Source organism: Pseudochaenichthys georgianus, chromosome 12, assembly GCF_902827115.2.
Source record: "Pseudochaenichthys georgianus chromosome 12, fPseGeo1.2, whole genome shotgun sequence".
Classification (NCBI taxonomy): Eukaryota; Metazoa; Chordata; class Actinopteri; order Perciformes; family Channichthyidae; genus Pseudochaenichthys; species Pseudochaenichthys georgianus.
In genome coordinates this window covers 10,279,549-10,298,424 of record NC_047514.1, presented here as the reverse complement: position 1 = coordinate 10,298,424, position 18,876 = coordinate 10,279,549, and the positions used below count along the sequence as shown (strand labels likewise).

At 40.9% G+C, this 18,876-nt stretch overlaps 1 protein-coding gene across 6 annotated transcripts in view; it reads left to right on the top strand.

Annotated features, from left to right (window-relative positions):
* Nucleotides 1–18,876, top strand: part of ank1b (ankyrin 1, erythrocytic b) — a 97,340-nt gene that overhangs the window by 42,518 nt on the left and 35,946 nt on the right. For all 6 annotated transcript variants that reach the window (XM_071204974.1, XM_034095707.2, XM_034095709.2 and 3 more), the window contains exons 2-7: nt 12,570–12,671; nt 15,871–15,969; nt 16,616–16,714; nt 17,272–17,370; nt 18,073–18,258; nt 18,627–18,725. In XM_071204974.1, coding sequence (XP_071061075.1) covers nt 12,570–12,671; nt 15,871–15,969; nt 16,616–16,714; nt 17,272–17,370; nt 18,073–18,258; nt 18,627–18,725 — 684 coding nt within the window. The remainder of the gene's footprint in view (nt 1–12,569; nt 12,672–15,870; nt 15,970–16,615; nt 16,715–17,271; nt 17,371–18,072; nt 18,259–18,626; nt 18,726–18,876) is intronic.

Below are 18,876 nucleotides of genomic sequence, written 5' to 3'. Positions count from 1 at the left end.
TTTTCCCTTTCTCCCTTCATGTTGTTCACGATCGTTATATGTTATCTTCTTCGTGTGACCTATGGATTATACTTGCCATGTTTTTTGTTGATCGGCTTTTTTAAGAATAAAGCTTGCTTTAGTTTATAGATCTTTATCTTTTTGTAGTCTGCATTTTGGGTCCTACCTCTTTCCGTGATCTAAACAGTGACCGTAACAAGCAGTAGTAGTAGTAGTAGTAGCAGTAGTATCAATCAATGTTTATTTATATAGCCCAATATCACAAATGTTACATTTGTTTCAGTGGACTTCACAGTTTGTACAGAATATCAGTATGACAATACGACACCCTCTGTCCTTTGACCCTCACATCGTACAAGGAAAAACTTCCAGAGAAAACCCCACAGTTTAAAGGGGAAAATGGGAGAAACCTCAGAGAGATCAACAGAGGAGGGATCCCTCTCCCAGGACGGACAGACGTGCAATAGATGCCGTGTGTAAATCGAAAAGATTATACATTTACAACATAGGTAGACCAAATGTTTGAAAATGCATGTGTCTATAATAAGAAGATGAATCCACGAGGATGTCAGCAATCTTGTGGGAGCCATCAGGGAAGTAGTATGGTGAGAGTCAGGCAGGACCGCAGAGACAGGTTCAGCCACGACTCGAAGTCCAGGACTCAGATCCAGTACTCAGGATAGAGGATCCAGGACACACGACCACAGCAACAGGATTAGCCTCGACTCAGGATCCCGGCGTATATATGGACACAAAAAAGAGATTTGGGGGAAGCTGGGTTAATCGGAACATGAGAGTACACAGGTACAAACAGACAGAAAGACGGAGTAAGGTGCCCCCCCCCCCCCCAACAGTCCAAGCCTATAGCAGCTAAAGTAACGTGTCTACATACAGTGGGGCAAAAAAGTATTTAGTCAGCCACCAATTGTGCAAGTTCTCCCACTTAAAAAGATGACCTGTAATTTTCATCCTAGGTATACCTCAACTATGAGAGACAAAATGAGAAAAAAAATACAGAAAATCACATTGTCTGATTTTAAAGAATGTATTTGAAAATTATGGTGGACAATAAGTATTTGGTCAATAACAAAAGTTCATCTCAATACTTTGTTATATACCCTTTGTTGGCAATGACAGAGGTCAAACGTTTTCTGTAAGTCTTCACAAGATTTTCACACACTGTTGCTGGTATTTTGGCCCATTCCTCCATGCAGATCTCCTCTAGAGCAGTGATGTTTTGGGGCTGTCGCTGGGCAACACGGACTTTCAACTCCCTCCAAAGATTTTCTATGGGGTTGAGATCTGGAGACTGGCTAGGCCACTCCAGGACCTTGAAATGCTTCTTACGAAGCCACTCCTTCGTTGCCCGGGCGGTGTGTTTGGGATCATTGTCATGCTGAAAGACCCAGCCACGTTTCATCTTCAATGCCCTTGCTGATGGAAGGAGGTTGTCACTCAAAATCTCACGATACATGGCCCCATTCATTCTTTCCTTTACACGGATCAGTGGTCCTGGTCCCTTTGCAGAAAAGCAGCCCCAAAGCATGATGTGTCCACCCCCATGTTTCACAGTAGGTATGGTGTTCTTTGGATGCAACTCAGCATTCTTTCTCCTCCAAACACGTCTAGTTGAGTTTTTACCAAAAAGTTCTCTATCTAGAATGGTCTTAAGCATACTCTTAAAAACGAATAGGCTGTCTGCCGCCTGAACACAAACTGGAAGCTGATTCCACAAATGTGGAGCTTGATAAGAAAAGGCTCTGGCTCCCATTGTACTTTTAGAGACTCTAGGAACAACCAACAACACTGCATTCTTGGAACGCAATGCCCTAGTAGGACAGTAGGGTATAATGAGTTATTTAAGGTAAGATGGCGCCTGCCCATTAAGGGCTTTGTAGGCGAGAAGAATAATTTTAAATTATATCCTCTGTTCTATAGGGAGCCAGTGTAAGGCAGCCAGAACAGGAATAATGTGGTCCCTTTTCCTAACTCTAGTTAGTACACGTGCTGCAGCATTTTGAATCAGCTGAAGCGACTTAACTGACTTCTTGGTACACCCTGATAATAAAGAGTTACAATAATCCAGCCTAGAAGTAACAAATGCATGGACTAGTTTCTCTGCATCGTTTTGAGGCAAGATATGCCTAATTTTGGCAATGTTGCGTAGATGGAAGGTCTTTGAGATTGATTTTATGTGGGCGTTAAAGGATAAATCCTGATAAAATATAACACCATGATTCCTTACAGTCTCACTGGAGGCCAAATTAATGCCATCCATAACTAGTATATCTTTAGATAGTTTGTTTTGTAGATTCTTTGGGTCATCCACGTTTTTAAGTCCTTGAGGCAGTCTTGAATTTTATTTAGGTGATTGGTTTCATTACATTGCATTTAGCTGACGCTTTTATCCAAAGCCACTTACAATAAGTACATTCGACCAGGAAGACACAACCTTGAAGAAAACAGAATCATATAAGTACATCAGGTTTCATAGAGCCAAACATTTCAAGTGCTACTCAACTGGCTATAGATAAGCCAGTCCTTTATTAGTATATACGTGCTCTGTTAGCAGTTCTTTGTTAGTAATTCTATCGCTCGAAGTGGAGTCGAAAGAGATGAGTTTTCAGTCTGCGCCGGAAGATGTGCAGGCTTTCTGCTGTCCTGATTTCAATGGGGAGCTCATTCCACCATTTTGGAGCCAGGATAGCAAACCCACGTGTTTATGCTGATGAGAACTTGGGTCCCCCTCGCAGCGAGGGTGCAGCAAGTAATTTGGCTGATGCAGAGCGTAGTGCACGCGCTGGGGTGTACAGTTTAACCATGTCCTGGATGTAGGAAGGGCCAGATTCATTCGCAGCATGGTATGCAAGTACCAGTGTCTTGAAGTGGATTCTAGCAGTTACCGGAAGCCAGTGAAGGGAGCGGAGGAGCGGCGTGGTGTGGGAAAATGTTGGAAGGTTGAAGGTTTCATCAGGCTTGATGGATAAATATAGTTGAGTATCATCCGCATAACAGTGGAAATGTACAGAATGATTCCTTATAATATTGCCTAGCGGAAGCATATATAGTGTGAACAAAATAGGTCCAAGCACTGAGCCCTGTGGCACTCCATGGCTAACTTTGGTTTGTATGGAAGATTCATCGTTGACACACACAAACCGAGAGCGTTCAGATAGATAGGACATAAACCAGCCTAAAGCAGTTCCCTTAATGCCAACTAAGTGCTCTAGTCTTTGCAATAGGATATCATGGTCGATAGTATCAAATGCAGCACTGAGATCGAGCAAAACAAGAATAGAGACAAGTCCCTTGTCAGAGGCTATTAGGTCATTTGTGACTTTAACCAGAGCTGTCTCTGTGCTATGATGTGTTCTAAAGCCAGACTGAAAATCTTCAAATAAATCATTGTTTTTTAAGTAATCACACAACTGTTTTGCGACCGCCTTCTCAATAATTTTTGAGAGGAATGAGAGATTAGAAATAGGTCTATAATTGGCTAAAACCTCTGGATCAAGGTTGTGCTTTTTAAGAAGAGGTTTTATTACTGCAACTTTAAATGATTGTGGAACATAGCCTGATAATAAAGACATATTCATAATATTTAATAAAGAAGTGCTAATTAATAAACAATGTTATCATTAAAAAAGAACATAAAATCATTGCTACTGAGTGCTATGGGAAGAGAAGGCTCAATCGAGCTGTGGCTCTCTGTCAGCCTGGCTACAGTGCTAAAAATAAATCTTGCATTATTCTTATTCTCATCTATTAATGAAGAGTAGTAAGCTGCTCTCGCTTTACGCAGTGCTTTCTTATATTCATTGAGAGTATAATGTGCCAAATTAAACGAGATTCTTCAAGTTTAGTGGAACGCCATATCCTTTCAAGTTGTCTCGACTTTTGCTTTATTTTGCGGGTTTCGGCATTATGCCATGGAGCTAGTCTATGTTGTTTTATTTTCTTCTTTTTCATAGGAGCAACAGAGTCCAATTTTATTTGCAGCGCATCTGTAGCACTATCAACAACATGATCAATTTGGGGTGGTGTACATTTTGTATAAGTTTCCTCCCCTACATGCAGACATGCTATCGAGTTAAGTATTGATGGAATCTCTTCCTTAAATGTGGCTATAGCACTAACAGATGCTGCAGGAGCTTTTGACTAATGCTTTGTAGTCTAGTAACAGTACTTCAAAAGTTACTAAGAAATGGTCGGATAAAGCAGGATTATGCGATTCAACTAATAGTTGCTCAATTTCAATACCATAAGTCAGAACAAGGTCGAGATTGTGATTAACAGTGTGTTGGTTTAATTACACTCTGACGGAAACCAATATAATCTAATATAGAGTTAAATGCAACAGTAAGGCTATTTTTATCGTCGTCAACATGAATATTAAAGTCACCTACGATAATTACTTTATCTGTTTTAAGTACCAAAGTTGATAAAAACTCAGAGAAGTCTGATAAAAATTCTGAATAAGGACCTGGTGGACGGTACACTGTAACAAATAAGATTGACTGCAAAGTTTTCCAGGTCGGATGCGTAAGACTAAAAACGAGGCTTTCATGGGAGGTATAATTTAATTTTGGTTTAGTATTGATAAGTACATTTGAGTCAAAGATAGTAGTAGTAGTAGTAGTAGTAGTAGTAGTAGTAGTAGTAGTAGTAGTAGTAGTAGTAGTAGTAGTAGTAGTACTAGTATCAGCAGTAGCAGTAATAGTAGTAGTAGTAGTAGTAGCAGCAGTAGTAGTAGTAGTAGCAGCAGTAGTAGTAGTAGTAGTAGTAGTAGTAGTATCAGCAGTAGCAGTAATAGTAGTAGTAGCAGTAGTAGTAGTAGTAGTAGTAGTAGTAGTAGTAGTAGTAGTATCAGCAGTAGCAGTAATAGTAGTAGTAGCAGCAGTAGTAGTAGTAGTAGTAGTAGTAGTAATAGTAGTAGTAGTAGTAGTAGTAGTAGTAGTAGTAGTAGCAGTAGTAGTAGTAGGGTAGAATTAGTATATAAGTATTAATAATAATAAGTATTTCTACAAGCACCTATCAAGTATGGTGTGCAGAAGATGAGACGCATGTTGAGCTGTGAAAAGAAGTCTCCACTTAGAGTGACAGGAGCTGTCACTACAATAAGTTCACATCTCCAGTGTTGGGCCAATGACTTCAGTCAGAGGAGACTCAGAGTACAGAGCACCACAGGGACAGAGAGTGTGTGATATCTTCCTTATCTCCGAGTCCATACTGCCTTTCATAGAAAACCATAGTGAATGTGGGAGGAAGCCAAAAGCAAGAAGGCTGCAGCGAGTGAAGTGGAAGGACAGGAAAACAAGGAGAGTGATGGAAACTGAGCTTATGTCTTACAACTCAATAAAGGTTTATTGAAACTTGATCAAGGGGAACGGACTATGACAATTCGATCAACAAGGACAATCCAATATGTTCTAATAATAATGTTCCTGAACACTAATGCCACATTTTCAGATGATATAATCATTCACACATCTACAATTACAACAACAACAACAACAACAACAACAACCACTCATATAACAGCTAACATTTTCATCTAATCACCCACTCCTCTGTTTATCTCATAGCAATATGTTCTTTTAAATGGCATGATTCATTAGTCATCAACCTGCTATTCTGACACATGTGCTAGACAATTTGTGTCGGCATATATGAGTGAATTAAAATGTGTGGCTGATTCATTCATTGCTCATAAGTGTGCAAAATGTGGTGCCAATTATATTAGGGCACAAATAACATTCATTATAAACAGTATCCTGACATTGATTTTCATTTCCACATGTGTATTGCAGTTTTGCTTTTGAATTCTGTGCCTTTGTATTCAAGTCTTTTTATCTTTGGCTTTTGTCAGGTCTACATGATTATTTGTGGCTCAGTATAAAGCTCCTGAGTCTGTCTCACTGTTAGAATCAGATTTGTGTCAGTTCGCCACGCTAACAAATTCAATAGAACAACAGTACAGTGAGCTCTGAGGGGTTGGAGGAAGCCTATGAAATATGGCTCTGTAATAACAGAGTAAATATGATGTTTGTTTACATCCTTGTGTACACTTTGCCTATGTCCTCAACACTTTGTTTGTGTGTCCTCATCAGCTGCCCTGGGGTTTCTTTAGACTTGGGAAACAATGCCATCTTTGTAAGTCTTGTAGTAACACGACTAATGAGTGTTTCTATTGAACATTTGGATGAGCAAATCAGTGGAATTCTTGAATATTTCAGCTAAAATAAAGTTAAATAACTCAGATTAGCTTTTTTGGACTGCTGTAGTTATATTGGTGTGTTGCTGCTGCTTTTTGGTATGTCCTTGTGTCGTTGTCTTCAAGAAAACTGCTGTTGTTGGCCTTTTAGTCATTTTTCCCATGCTCTTGTGTCTCCTCTCCTCCTCCTATTTGGAGTTTAGACGTGTAGACCAGGGGTGCCCAACTTTTTTGAACCGAGAGCTACTTTTAAAGTTGCCAGTCTGCCAAGATCTACCAGTCCAAATAGAGAGGCGTAGCCATTACTGACAGCCTACTACCAGGTAAATACACACTTCTACTTGTATAAAACTGACCTTTGTACGATTAATACTTCATAAAATACTGCAGATCCTTTATCTTACCTCTTTCTAATCTACACACATAGTATTTAACTGAAGTTACACAACAGTGTTGTTGATACAGAGTTGGGGTTTATTCACACGTCACATACTACAGTAGGTAATGTAATGTAACAGTGCTGCCACATATGACACAGGAACAAAATAAAAGACTCTGAACCCTTTCTTTGCCATTATATAAAAATAGTGTTGCTACAAAAGTATAAATTAGGCTTAGTAATAAGACAACTCAGATCTGAAGCTACACAGGAATCTGCTGCCGAAGTCCAATAAAAAAGACAAAATAAATAGAATCAAACCCTTTTCTTTTTTTTGCATTTTAGTAGAGCATAAAAAGAAATGCCTTTTTAAAATAGGATGCAAGCAACACTAGTTTCTTAGCCAGAATTGATAATAGACTATAATACATTTAAACAGAACAGATGCCTTCTTATACCATTTTGTACAATAATTATAATGAATAAGTTCAAACAAACTAAAACTTACAGCTGATTAATAACAGTATCTAACTTGAGTTTTTATTATACCAAAAACCTGTTGAAATGCTTCTGTTATTTTTACTGTCCCCCAAAAGCGCGTCGGCAGCCTCCAGGAATGCTTCTTTCACAACTTCGCCGTCTTTGAAAGACTTCATGTGTTTCGCAAGAACGTGACTGACACGATAAGATGCTATGGTAGCAGCCTTGCTCTTGTTGTTGAGCCTGGTGAAAATGGACTGCGTTAGGGATTGCCTCGTATGCGGGTCGGGCTACATTATGACCTTTGACAGGCACTCACAGTGTGAGTCCTGCCTGGGAATAGAGCATGCGAACGCTGCTCTCACTCCCGGGGTATCATGCTCGCATTGTGCCCATCTGACGCTGGCCCTCAGACAGCAGAGAGCGGACGCTCTCGCTGCTGCAGCTGCCGAGGACGATTGGCCCGTCCAGGAGGAGTACTCCGGGGACAAAGCCCTTGATTTCCTGGATCCGAATGGCGGGCACGAGTCGGACGAATACGTCCCCTCCATTCAGGGATCACCGGGTGAGGAGTCCCCCATTATCTCTCCCCTCCGGACGGAGGAGACAAGTAGGGGACCCGGTGTATGTCCGGTGTATGATCCCGTGATCCCTATCTCCGCCACCACGGCGTTGCGGTCGATTGGCGGGATTCTCCTGGAACTTCCGGAGATTATATCCAAAGCGGCCGCCTGGAGAAATCTCCCCGTTCCCCTAGCTCAGGAGAGCTCGCCTCCGGATGACATGTCCGGGGTGTTCTCCCGGGTACACAGGGTAAGGAGTGACCCGGTCTGGCCACGCTTCCCGGCCATAAGGAAGTACCAGGAGGGGGTGGCGGAGGACCCTGGAGCAATGAGGGCTCCGATAGGGACATACGTGCCCCTCACGAGAGTGGTGGGTTCACGGATGTAGGTTTCCCGACCGTGCCTCCTCTAGAGCCGAACCTCACGGCGTTCTTTGGGGCTAGGCACAGCGTTCTTTGGGGCTAGGCAGGCCAGCGCGGTTACCGGACGGCAACCCATGCTGGCTGCCACCAAAGATCGGTTTGTCGCCCGACAGTCGCCTGACAGTACTGAATAGCCTGCCAGAATGAGTAATGTCGGGGGGTTTTCAATTGCATGCCCTCTCTCCTGCCTGTCGGCACTTAGAGAGCGGCCTTTTGTTTCCCTCTCTTGATCGTTTTTAACAAGTGAGACTCGATCTCTACTTTTATAAACGACAGGTAGCCCGAGTAAGCCTACCTTCGTCCCTGATGGAGAAATATTCCTTTTTTTTTTTTAAAAATGCTATATTCCCTGGGAATGGGATGCTCCATTTACGCACAGCGAAATGGACATGGGTTATTAACTGAGTAGGTGTGTTTTGTGCTTCTGGTAACGGACGGAACCAGTGGGGCGTGGACTACATCCTGCTTCGCCCTTAACCCAATAGTGATAGCCTTAGTGGGCGAAGCCTTATACGATATAGAACTGGGGTTACGTAATGTAACCCAGCTTCTATGAGTATAGGCGCAGCCCTCTAAGGTTCGGGCCCCACTGGCTCCGCGAATAGCTGAAGAAAAGCTGTTGGAGTGGATTGTAGGGCCTACTTCTTATTTATACGGAAGTGAGCCTGGAGGTGGGGCCCACGTCATAGGTGGGCGTGGAATAAGTCTGTCAGTGCTGCACACGTGCAGAGGGGATTACCCAATAGCGATAGCCTTAGAGGGCTGCGCCTATACTCATAGAAGCTGGGTTACATTATGTAACCCCAGTCACTATTTGTGTGTGTTTTTTTTCATTCTACTCTATCTCACGTCTTAGTCATTCTGTTGGCTTTTGTTACGGACTGACAAACCTTTATCTAATCTAAAAAAATGTAATCACATTATTAACTTTTTCATAATTCCCTACATTCTCAAACATGTAAAGATGGCTTGGCCCTGTTAAATGAATAAAACAAGTGTGAATCTACAAATAGAGTGTTTATCTGAGGTAAACACTGTCCATTAAGATCGTATCTGCTCTATGGCTGCGTGATAAACACTGAGTGAAACTCGTCTCCTACATACTTTATGAAATGTTAATTCGTTATGTATTATTCATCATAACATTTGAAGTCCTGTTTGCCAAGGGATTACACACAAATACTCCCCAAATTAGAGGACCTCCCCTCTGGAAATATGTTGTGGTACAATTGTTATGTTGTTAATTAGGTATATATATATATATATATATATATATATATATATATATTAGGTAGATAGATAATAATAAATCAAGATGTAACTGTAACTGTGAAAATTAGAGTGAGATGAACTGCACAGGAAATAAATGCACAATTTGTTAGTCATGGAAAGAAAGGGAAATGGACAGAATGAGAGCCTGGCAAAGTGAAATCTGATTCAGACACAGACAAATGTTATTTGTACAACCTGTGATTTTTATTGCAAGGTTCCAGTTATCTCAACTCGTTGATTGTAAATAAAGTGAAACTGCCAAGATTGGACGTGCAGCTCTAATGGAAAGAAAGGATCGATGTAACGTAAAACCAAAAAGGGGAGATAGAAGCGGAGAGGTGATAGTGGAGTACAGAGGAACATGGATTCTGCCTCACACAAGCTGGTAAAGAATGAATTTGTAAAAAGTGCTGCAAGATTTTTTCATTTACTGCTATTTGTGGTCAGCTCATTACTCAGACTGATTTTGCCTCGATATGCACACACACACACACACACACACACACACACACACACACACACACACACACACAAAAATCACCAACACTCATTAAAAAGATCTTGCTGATAAATGAACGCAGAGAACTGGTTCATGAAGCAGCGGCGGTGGGGTCATGGGGGAGAGGAGGAGGGATGCAGGTGGAGCGAGGCTCTGATCAGAAATACAGTAAATATCATGGTCACTTATAGTGCAGAAGAAGAAAATCATAAAAGGAGTTTACTGTGAACACAATGGCTTCAAAAGCTGCAATGTGTCGGGATTGAGTCACTCATATTTAGATCTCAAAGAGTCTTGAGAAAGCTAACAAGACTTTGTACTCATTCCTTTTTTTCATATGCCAGTTTTATAATTTTAGAATATTCATAAGTCTGGATAATGTGACACCTTTATCATACACCAACTCTTGGGGTTGTTAAGTTAGACAGGCTTCGGTATCAGCTAATGAAACGTCTGCCATAAAGCCTTTTGCTAATCTACTCTGGGTTATTACAAGAAAGACTGCATAAATCAGCTATTTTCTCCAAAAGGAACAACATCTTGCTATGGGTTGCTTTTATTGTTAATTACCTCTCCCAGAGATCTTATTTTTGGTTTGTTTGTTTGACGTCAGGGTTGTGTAAGAACTACTGAGCTGATTTTGAATGACACTTGTTGGAAGGCTTTAGCGGGGGCCTAAACCTCGGAGCAGAACTGAAACACAGGGCTGATAGTAGGGCTGCTGGATTATGGCAAAAATCATAATCTCGATTATTTGGGTCAATAATTGATATCACGATTATTAAAAAAACGATTATCCATTTACTTTGAAAACTTCCATTTATTGAAAAAATGTGAACAGTATGTTTTTAACAGTTGATTACCCTGAACTTTTAGTATAATTCAACTGAAAAACCAATACAATTTTTTTTTTTTTTAAAGAAATAAAATTAAAAAAATCGTTTTAATTCGATTATGTTGTTTTCATAATCGTTGCAAGCCAAAATGGTAATTGCGATTCAAATACGATTAATTGAGCAGCCCTAGCTGATAGAGCTCTTCTAATTAAAAGTCCGATCGATCACAATATAGACTTATGGTTTAGGTTTTCTGAAAACTGTATCGATTTATATCCTGTGCCATATCCCACCATTTTTTTTTAAAGACACGCAGGCAAGACGTTTCTAGGCGGTCCACTGGGAAGTATTTAATTTAGCAAAATGTCACAGGAACTCAACTGAGGTGGAAATCCTGATATCTTCAAAAGTTAGATTTAAGAAAATAATGGGAATAACTTTGAAGGTTGAACCGTGTGTTGATTTACTTTAGCAAACATACGAAGAAGATAAGAAATCAGACAAAGAAGGGGATAGGAAACAGCCTGACAAAAAGAAATCCTATTTGTTAGATAAAATGCAATAAATGTTTCACAACAACCAACAACATTGTCTGATACATTGCTACACATGAGAGATGTATAAAAGTCATTCAAAAAGGGCAGGCATATCTTTCGGCTTTTCAGCGTAATTAAACCACTTGAGAATAACCGCTAAATAGATAATAACTCTTCCCGTGACATAGGTGGAGAGAGGTTCAAAGTATACCGTACATCATGCAGTGTTTCCTCTTCGGGGCATTGGAAACATCTCATTGCGCGGGTCAGTCGTGTTACACTAACGGCTGATGAATGAACTCAGAGGTGGGCGTACAAACACTGACACACAGGGAAACAAACGGCAGGAGCTTTCCTCTGAGATCAGACAGGCAGACAGCGCAGCTCGTGGCGGAGTGTGCTCCACTATGAACGCCTGCCAAACTCACCGTGTGGGCGAAGCTCCACTGTAAGGAGTCTGACATTTTCAGCCTTCACCGAGAGCAGGAGAGCCCCCGAATGTTGTATCGTGATTCCTGCATTTAGCCTTGTCTCTTCCCGTTGGGTGATCGTAATGGGCTTTTAGTGCAACAAAGGTTTCTGAGCTAGTGTTTGTGTGTATTTCAGACCTGCTCATGTTGATATTGATGAGCAATGTGTGTGTTCAGTTTATAGCGTTGTTGTAGAAATTAGGGGTGCACAATTTGGAATAAATATGTAATTCATTATGTTGAAGGCATGTCTGCTGCTGACCCACTTCTTGAATCAAAAGGGTATTTTAACAAATGTTTAGTATTTAAAGTGTCCTTTTATGGTCATTTTCAGCTTCATATTTGTTCTTATGCCTCTATGACATGTCTCCATGCTTTAATGTTCAAAAAGCTCTTTATTTTCCTCATACTGCCTGAAACCAGAGCCCTGTCTGCTCTGATTGGTTAGCTGGCCAGCTCTGTTGTGATTGGTCAACCACTCGGAAAAGTCACGTACAATATGTTGGAGCGCTAGCCAATAGAAACACAAGTATTACATCGTGATGTCATTAGGTTACTAAAGTTAATAAAGGAGTCCAATAAAGGCGTTTAAGGCGGGTGGGGGGAACTTTGGGATTTTAACCCAATACAGACCATTTGACTTTAACCCAATACAGACCATTTGATTTTAACCCAATACAGACCATTTGCATGCACAAAAACTTATATACCACGCCACAGAAAATGCAAACCCCCCCCAAAAAAGTACAATAGGGACCCTTAAACATATATTCCATATTGCGACTTTGATATCATTCAGATGAATTGTTGCAGCCATAGTAGGAAGTGTTCTCGCTCCGAGCAGTATCTCTGTGTGACATGCTGAGTTGACATGTCCTCCTCTTCCTCCTCATTGCAGGCGGATGCATCCACCAGCTTCCTGCGTGCCGCTCGTTCCGGTAACCTGGACAAGGCTCACGATCACCTGAAGAACGGCCTCGACATCAATTCATCCAATCAAGTGAGACTATTTCCTTTAACTCACTATCCAAAAAGCTGTGTGCATTAGCATGTGTTTGTGGGAGTAGAGGAAGATGATTTTAATGAACAAAACGGTATAAATTGCCTCTCGTATTAAAAATGACAGCATTTATTTAGGACTCACAGTGCTTTACAAATCTAGCAGCCAATCTAAAAAAACGTTTTCTCTCTGACGGTGTTCAGTAATCGATACATTACAGTATTTACACTTTTTGTTTTGATTTAAATGAAACCCATGAGCGGCATTCAACAAGTCCATGCATGTTGTCAGTGGAAGTCAAAAACCATGGTAAAAACACTTCCATAATATAGTTTAATGAACACACATTCTGCCCAGTCTGTGACGAAGATAGCCACTGGGGCACTAAAATTGTCAGTGTATAATACAAATGAAAGAGTTTTCTGACCCATGCACATATAAGCAGCAGACCAAGGCCAGAGAACATGATTGCTTCAGTTGGTAATGTTCCTCAGGAGAAATGTTCCTCCGATTCAGTCTTTCATGACCAGGAGCAGCAGATAGGAAGAGTAAAGTAAGAGCTACAGTATTCTCTGCATGACATCTAGTTGGGTCAAATATCTATCCTTTAATGTTTCATACATTGCTCAAATGATATTTTTGAATAAACTTAAGTTTTATGAGCACAGAAGGAGGAATTTGATTTAAAATAAAGTTATAATCAAAAGGTTTTTTTGGCTGCTTGAACTAATTTCTCTTTAAGTACTCATAGGAGTAAAATAATTTCCCTCAGTTAGGCGAATGGTAATCAGAAACTTCATCTCATCCCTATGAGAAAGAAAGAAACTATGAAATGTGGTGTTAAGGGATCTCTGAGAGGAATGAGAAATGTAATGTCTCAATGGAATGCCATTCTGCAGTATCAGCTAAGGATGACAAATGAAAAAAGCCCCAAAAGAAAATGAAAAATTCATGACTCCTAGACCTCCTGATTCTCTATCTTTTGTGTAAAGTGGTGTGCATGAATAATTAAGTGTATTTGATTAAAGTCCCCTCCATCTTCAGCCCTGCCGCCTGCTCTCTTACACCTTATTGCATCAGGACCATAGAACAGCCGATTCAGCTTAATGAGGAGACATTGCTGTGAAAGACAATGTGTTTGGTTTAGACACATAAACAGCTGTTGTGTTGAGGATGGGTGCAGAGTAATGGACAAGTGCTTTTATACACACCACTGTCAGAGAGATGGAAGAGCGGACGTTAAGAATAAACGCCTGTTTCACACTAATTGGTTCTGCAACACATACAGAAAGAGAGGTGGAGACAACATGTGGTAAATGTATAGGTATAGATGCATCTTATAATTGTTGGCAACACAGTATTATTTTATTCTGCTCATGCCAATAAAGCTATTTCAATTGGCGGCAGTAGCTCCGTCTGTAGGGACTTGGCATGGGAACTGAAGGGTCGCTGGTTCAAGTCCCGTTGAGACCAAAAATACTGAGTGTGGACTGGCAGCTGGAGAGGTGCCAGGTCATGCCGAGGCGTCCTTGAGAAAAGCGCCGGAAAAACCTGGCAACTAACTGTAAAAATGCATGTGTTTGTGCGCATGTGTTTTCCTATGCTATATCAAATAAGCTTGCCTATGCGTATTTGTGTACTGTGTTCATTCAACAAACAGAATGAAAAACATTTGAGATAAAATGTCTTTGTTTGATGTTCGAAAAAAGTAGATTCATTGTTTTCCTTGTAAAGAAAACATGTATTTGTATAGATGTTGTTATAATTGTCATTACTCGTACATTTCTACTACATTTGATGTCATTATGGTTATGTTATGTGAATTTAAGAGACAGACAGATGAGATACTGAAGATAGGGATCACAATGTGTTTGGCTCATTTTTCAATGGTCCATAATATATGTGTTTTAAGGTCATAATCAACTACATCATTACTACCCACAACCGTGTGATCAATTACTTCTTAAAGACCCTAACTGTAATTCTGTAAAGGAATGCTTTTCTTCCATTTTCCATCCCCTTTTTTTCCCTAAGGATTTTTCATCTTTTACTATTTTATTGATGTGTTTTTACAGAGAACTGTAGCAAGGGCAGAGACCTTATTTTTATTTTTTGATTTATGTGATTCTGCAGGAGCGTGTCCTTGCTATGCCTGCAACCCTGCACACTCTTTCTCTCTCATCCCTGTCATGTAGCTGTTTGCAGAAGGGCGTGTTAATGGGCATTAATGTGTTAGACTTGAGTTTAAAAAACAACATTTAAAGTCTGTGCGTATTTGCTTTAGTCCGGTGTGTACACAGCAGAGCCTCACACACCACATTTAACAGTGTGTCTAATTGATACACAGTGTGTTTCCCATCCTCTGCTGCGCATGTTCACACAGAGGCTGTTACCCATTTGAATTGAGTCACACCGCAGTATGAGGGGAAGCCTGAGAGCATTGTGGGTAACTGAGACCCCTTCTGGTCAGACTGGGTACAGCAGGCTGGTTTCAGCTCCATTACAACACTGTATACAGCCAGAGAGACAACAGACTGTCTGGGCGATGTTGGGATAAAACAGTTGTCCTCTCCCTCTTCTCTATACTTTCAGGTTTTTCAATTTGTCAAAACTGAGTCCTCCTGCTGTCTCTGTGTTTGTATCTGTTCTTTTCAGAGATACAGTAACTAGGCGAGTGATGTTCAACACAGCAGGAGAAAGCAGAGACATGATGTTGCTCACAGGGGCATGAGACTGGAGAATTAGTGTTTCTTTTCCCCTCATTTCCGAATGTGGAGTGGTTTTATTTAATCGTGATTAAAAGGAACTTGGGAGTATAAAGATGTTCACTAGCAGAACTCAAACCCACTACGCTCTGGTTTCTCAGACCACTGCACAGGCTGTCAGGTTGTGGTTTAGACCACAATGATAAAGGCCGAGGATAAGGCCGAATGATGACATGGATGTCCAAAGACTTTTCAGAGATGTGTTCTATCCGTTTATTCAGCATTGCTTAGTACCACCACTTATAAGAGATGTTGCATCACTTTTCAGTTAATACAGACTGTGATTATAGTAATCCTGATTATCACCAGGATTATCATACCATTACAAACGCCGTAAGATACAGACACTGCTATGCATAATCAAAAGGTCATTCGTTTTTGACTGTGTTTGTTCTGACTCTAATGTGACTAAATGTCTCTGTTCTCTCTCTCAGAATGGTCTCAACGGGTTACACCTGGCTTCTAAAGAAGGCCACGTTAAAATGGTCCTGGCGCTGCTGCAGTCTGGCATCAAGCTGGAGGCCACCACCAAGGTATTTGGTTTTTCTTTGCACACCATCCCAGCACCTTAAATGTACCATGGGGCTAATTCAGCTGGACCGCAGCTGTAGAAAGCAGTGTAGCCATCCTTCACATTGTACCCAGCAAAACTGTAAACGGCTTTACAAGATAATGGATTAGGCTTTGAATAAGTAATACGAAATTATTTAACAAAGTAGATGCAGTATTGGGGAAAAGAGTGCTTAAGCTAACTACAGAATATTTGCAATTGCATTTTTAACAGCCGCTTTATCATCGATGGTTAACTTCTACATGTATACTGAATACATTAATACACTACATGTATTCTAGTGTCGACTTCTCCGTGTAGAGATCTAGGCCATTAGGTTGTAATCATTCCCCTCCGGCTCACTCTACTTTTCCCTGTCTCTCTGTCAATGCGTGCGTGCGTGTGTGTGTGTGTGTGTGTGTGTGTGTGTGTGTGTGTGTGTGTGTGTGTGTGTGTGTGTGTGTGTGTGTGTGTGTGTGTGTGTGTGTGTGTGTGTGTGTGTGTGTGTGTGTGTGTGTGTGTGTGTGTGTGTGTGTGTGTGTGTGTGTGTGTGTGTGTGTGTGTGTGTGTGTGTGTGTGCGTGTGTGTGCGTGTGTGTGCGTGTGTGTGCGTGTGCGTGTGACCTCCAGAAAGGGAACACAGCTCTCCATATCGCGGCGCTGGCAGGGCAGGAGAAGGTGGTGGCTGAGCTCGTCAACTACGGAGCTAACGTTAATGCCCAGTCACACGTGAGTCACCCCGACTTTGGCTCAGACAGGAGTGTGTCAGTGTGTACGCATGCATATGTAACACACCTGCTAAAGAGCTATCCATGAATGTGTGGTTCGCTTAAACCTCTAGAGGATGCAGACTTCTTGACTGCAAAATAATGTATTGGGTATATTTTCTTTAAAAAAAATTCTATTGTAAAATCCTTTAGGGTTAGATCCTCCTTTTAAGCTTTTCATTTTCAACTTCAGTTAGGGTTGTGGCAGCCACAATCCAATTTAACGTGTAAAAAGGAAGTGGTTTCTTTTGAGAGAAATGTGCAGGCTTAGAAGTGGCACTTTGATACTTCCAATAAGTTGCTAAAAGCCTTTTCAGATATATTTGTATATATTAAATGACTATTTTAGGAGTATTGACCCCTAGACTGTATGGTATTGCACAATAATGTTTCTATCAAAACTGTTGAAGGTGAAACTGATTTGTATTCATCTTAATCTGTACAGTAAATGTATTTTCCACCACTTCCCCATAATTCTGTGTATATGTAATCATAAATAATGTGTGTGTGTCTTTACAGAAAGGGTTCAGTCCTCTCTACATGGCAGCACAAGAGAATCACCTAGAGGTGGTGAAGTTCCTGCTGGAGAACGGAGCCAATCAGAGCCTCCCAACAGAGGTAAATGTGATGGAGACTCTTTTTGGAGCATTAACTGGAAAACAAGGAAGCTGGAGATCAAAGAAAGATTGTTTCTCCCCAAAGGGACAGAGGAGAGAAACAATATAAGCCATCCATTGTGTCGCCCAGCCATTCTCTGTCCCTGTTTACCCAACAGTAATCATTTCAATGACTTTTTAAATACAATCCATAATTTAAAAAAATGGTATCATCGCTGTCCCCGACCTCGATCTCCTTTAACCTGCATAGCAGTGTCAGTGCTGTGTCAGTCTTGACTCATCAGTTTTGGGCAGACAGCTCAGCATGTCTATGTGTTATGTGACTGGGAGAGAATGACCCCTCTCAAGGAGAGATATGTGACCTCAGGCTTACTCAAATGATTCCTAACAGGAAAAGGACAGTCTAATGTCAAAGAAATGTGTAATAAATGTGTATATAAATTCATTTATATTTATACTAATGGACTGGAATCAGCTTAAATGATAAAGTACTTGTAGCAGTATGTGTCTCTTCAAATTAGCTGTTTTGAATGGGATTTTGCACCTAACACAGATGGTGCCAACTAAACATATGAGGCTAGAGAGTATTGTATCTTTGACTGTATCATACCTCATATAATATAGCATGGTGTCTACCTTCTCCATTTCCCCTCCTTTTCTCCGTTATGACCTCCATACTGTTTCTCGCTGCCTCCTCTCTCAGGACGGCTTCACTCCCCTCGCAGTAGCTCTGCAGCAGGGCCATGAAAATGTCGTTGCACTGCTCATCAACTATGGCACCAAGGGCAAGGTCCGGCTCCCCGCCCTCCACATCTCCGCTCGTAACGACGACACGCGCACCGCCGCTGTGCTCCTGCAGAACGACCCCAACCCGGACGTGCTCAGCAAGGTACACACTCATCGAGAAGTGTGTAGAGCTAAAAAGAATAAGATGAATAAGCAGCAACAATACAATTACAATGTCATTTGCTTGATTGAGAATTAAACAGTCTAGGGAAATACTAAAAGAAAAAGCTAGATGCAACAGCTTTCTCACTGAAAAAAATATCTATTCATTGTAAAAATAATCCTCATAACAGACATTTATAGAATATTTTAGGCTATTGTGTGACTGTTCTTTCTAACTTTATATCCCCAACTATTATGTAATCCGTGTCTTGCACGTTGTTGTCACCCTGTTTTTGAATATTGATATAAATAGATGGTAATTATCCTTATTTAAACTGTTTCTTCTTTCCTATGTCTCCTTCACTGCAGACTGGGTTCACACCCCTCCACATTGCAGCCCACTATGAGAACATGAGCGTCGCCCAGCTGCTGCTGAACAGAGGAGCCAATGTAAACTTCACCCCCAAGGTCAGTTTCTCACAAGGTCTCAAAGGAATGATGGGCGTGATTCAAACATTGTGTTTAAAGAGAAATATACCTTAAAGGAGACAGGAATACTAAAGGGGCCCTATTATTATTTTTTTGTTTTCCCTTTCCTATCGTGTGTTATATACAGGGG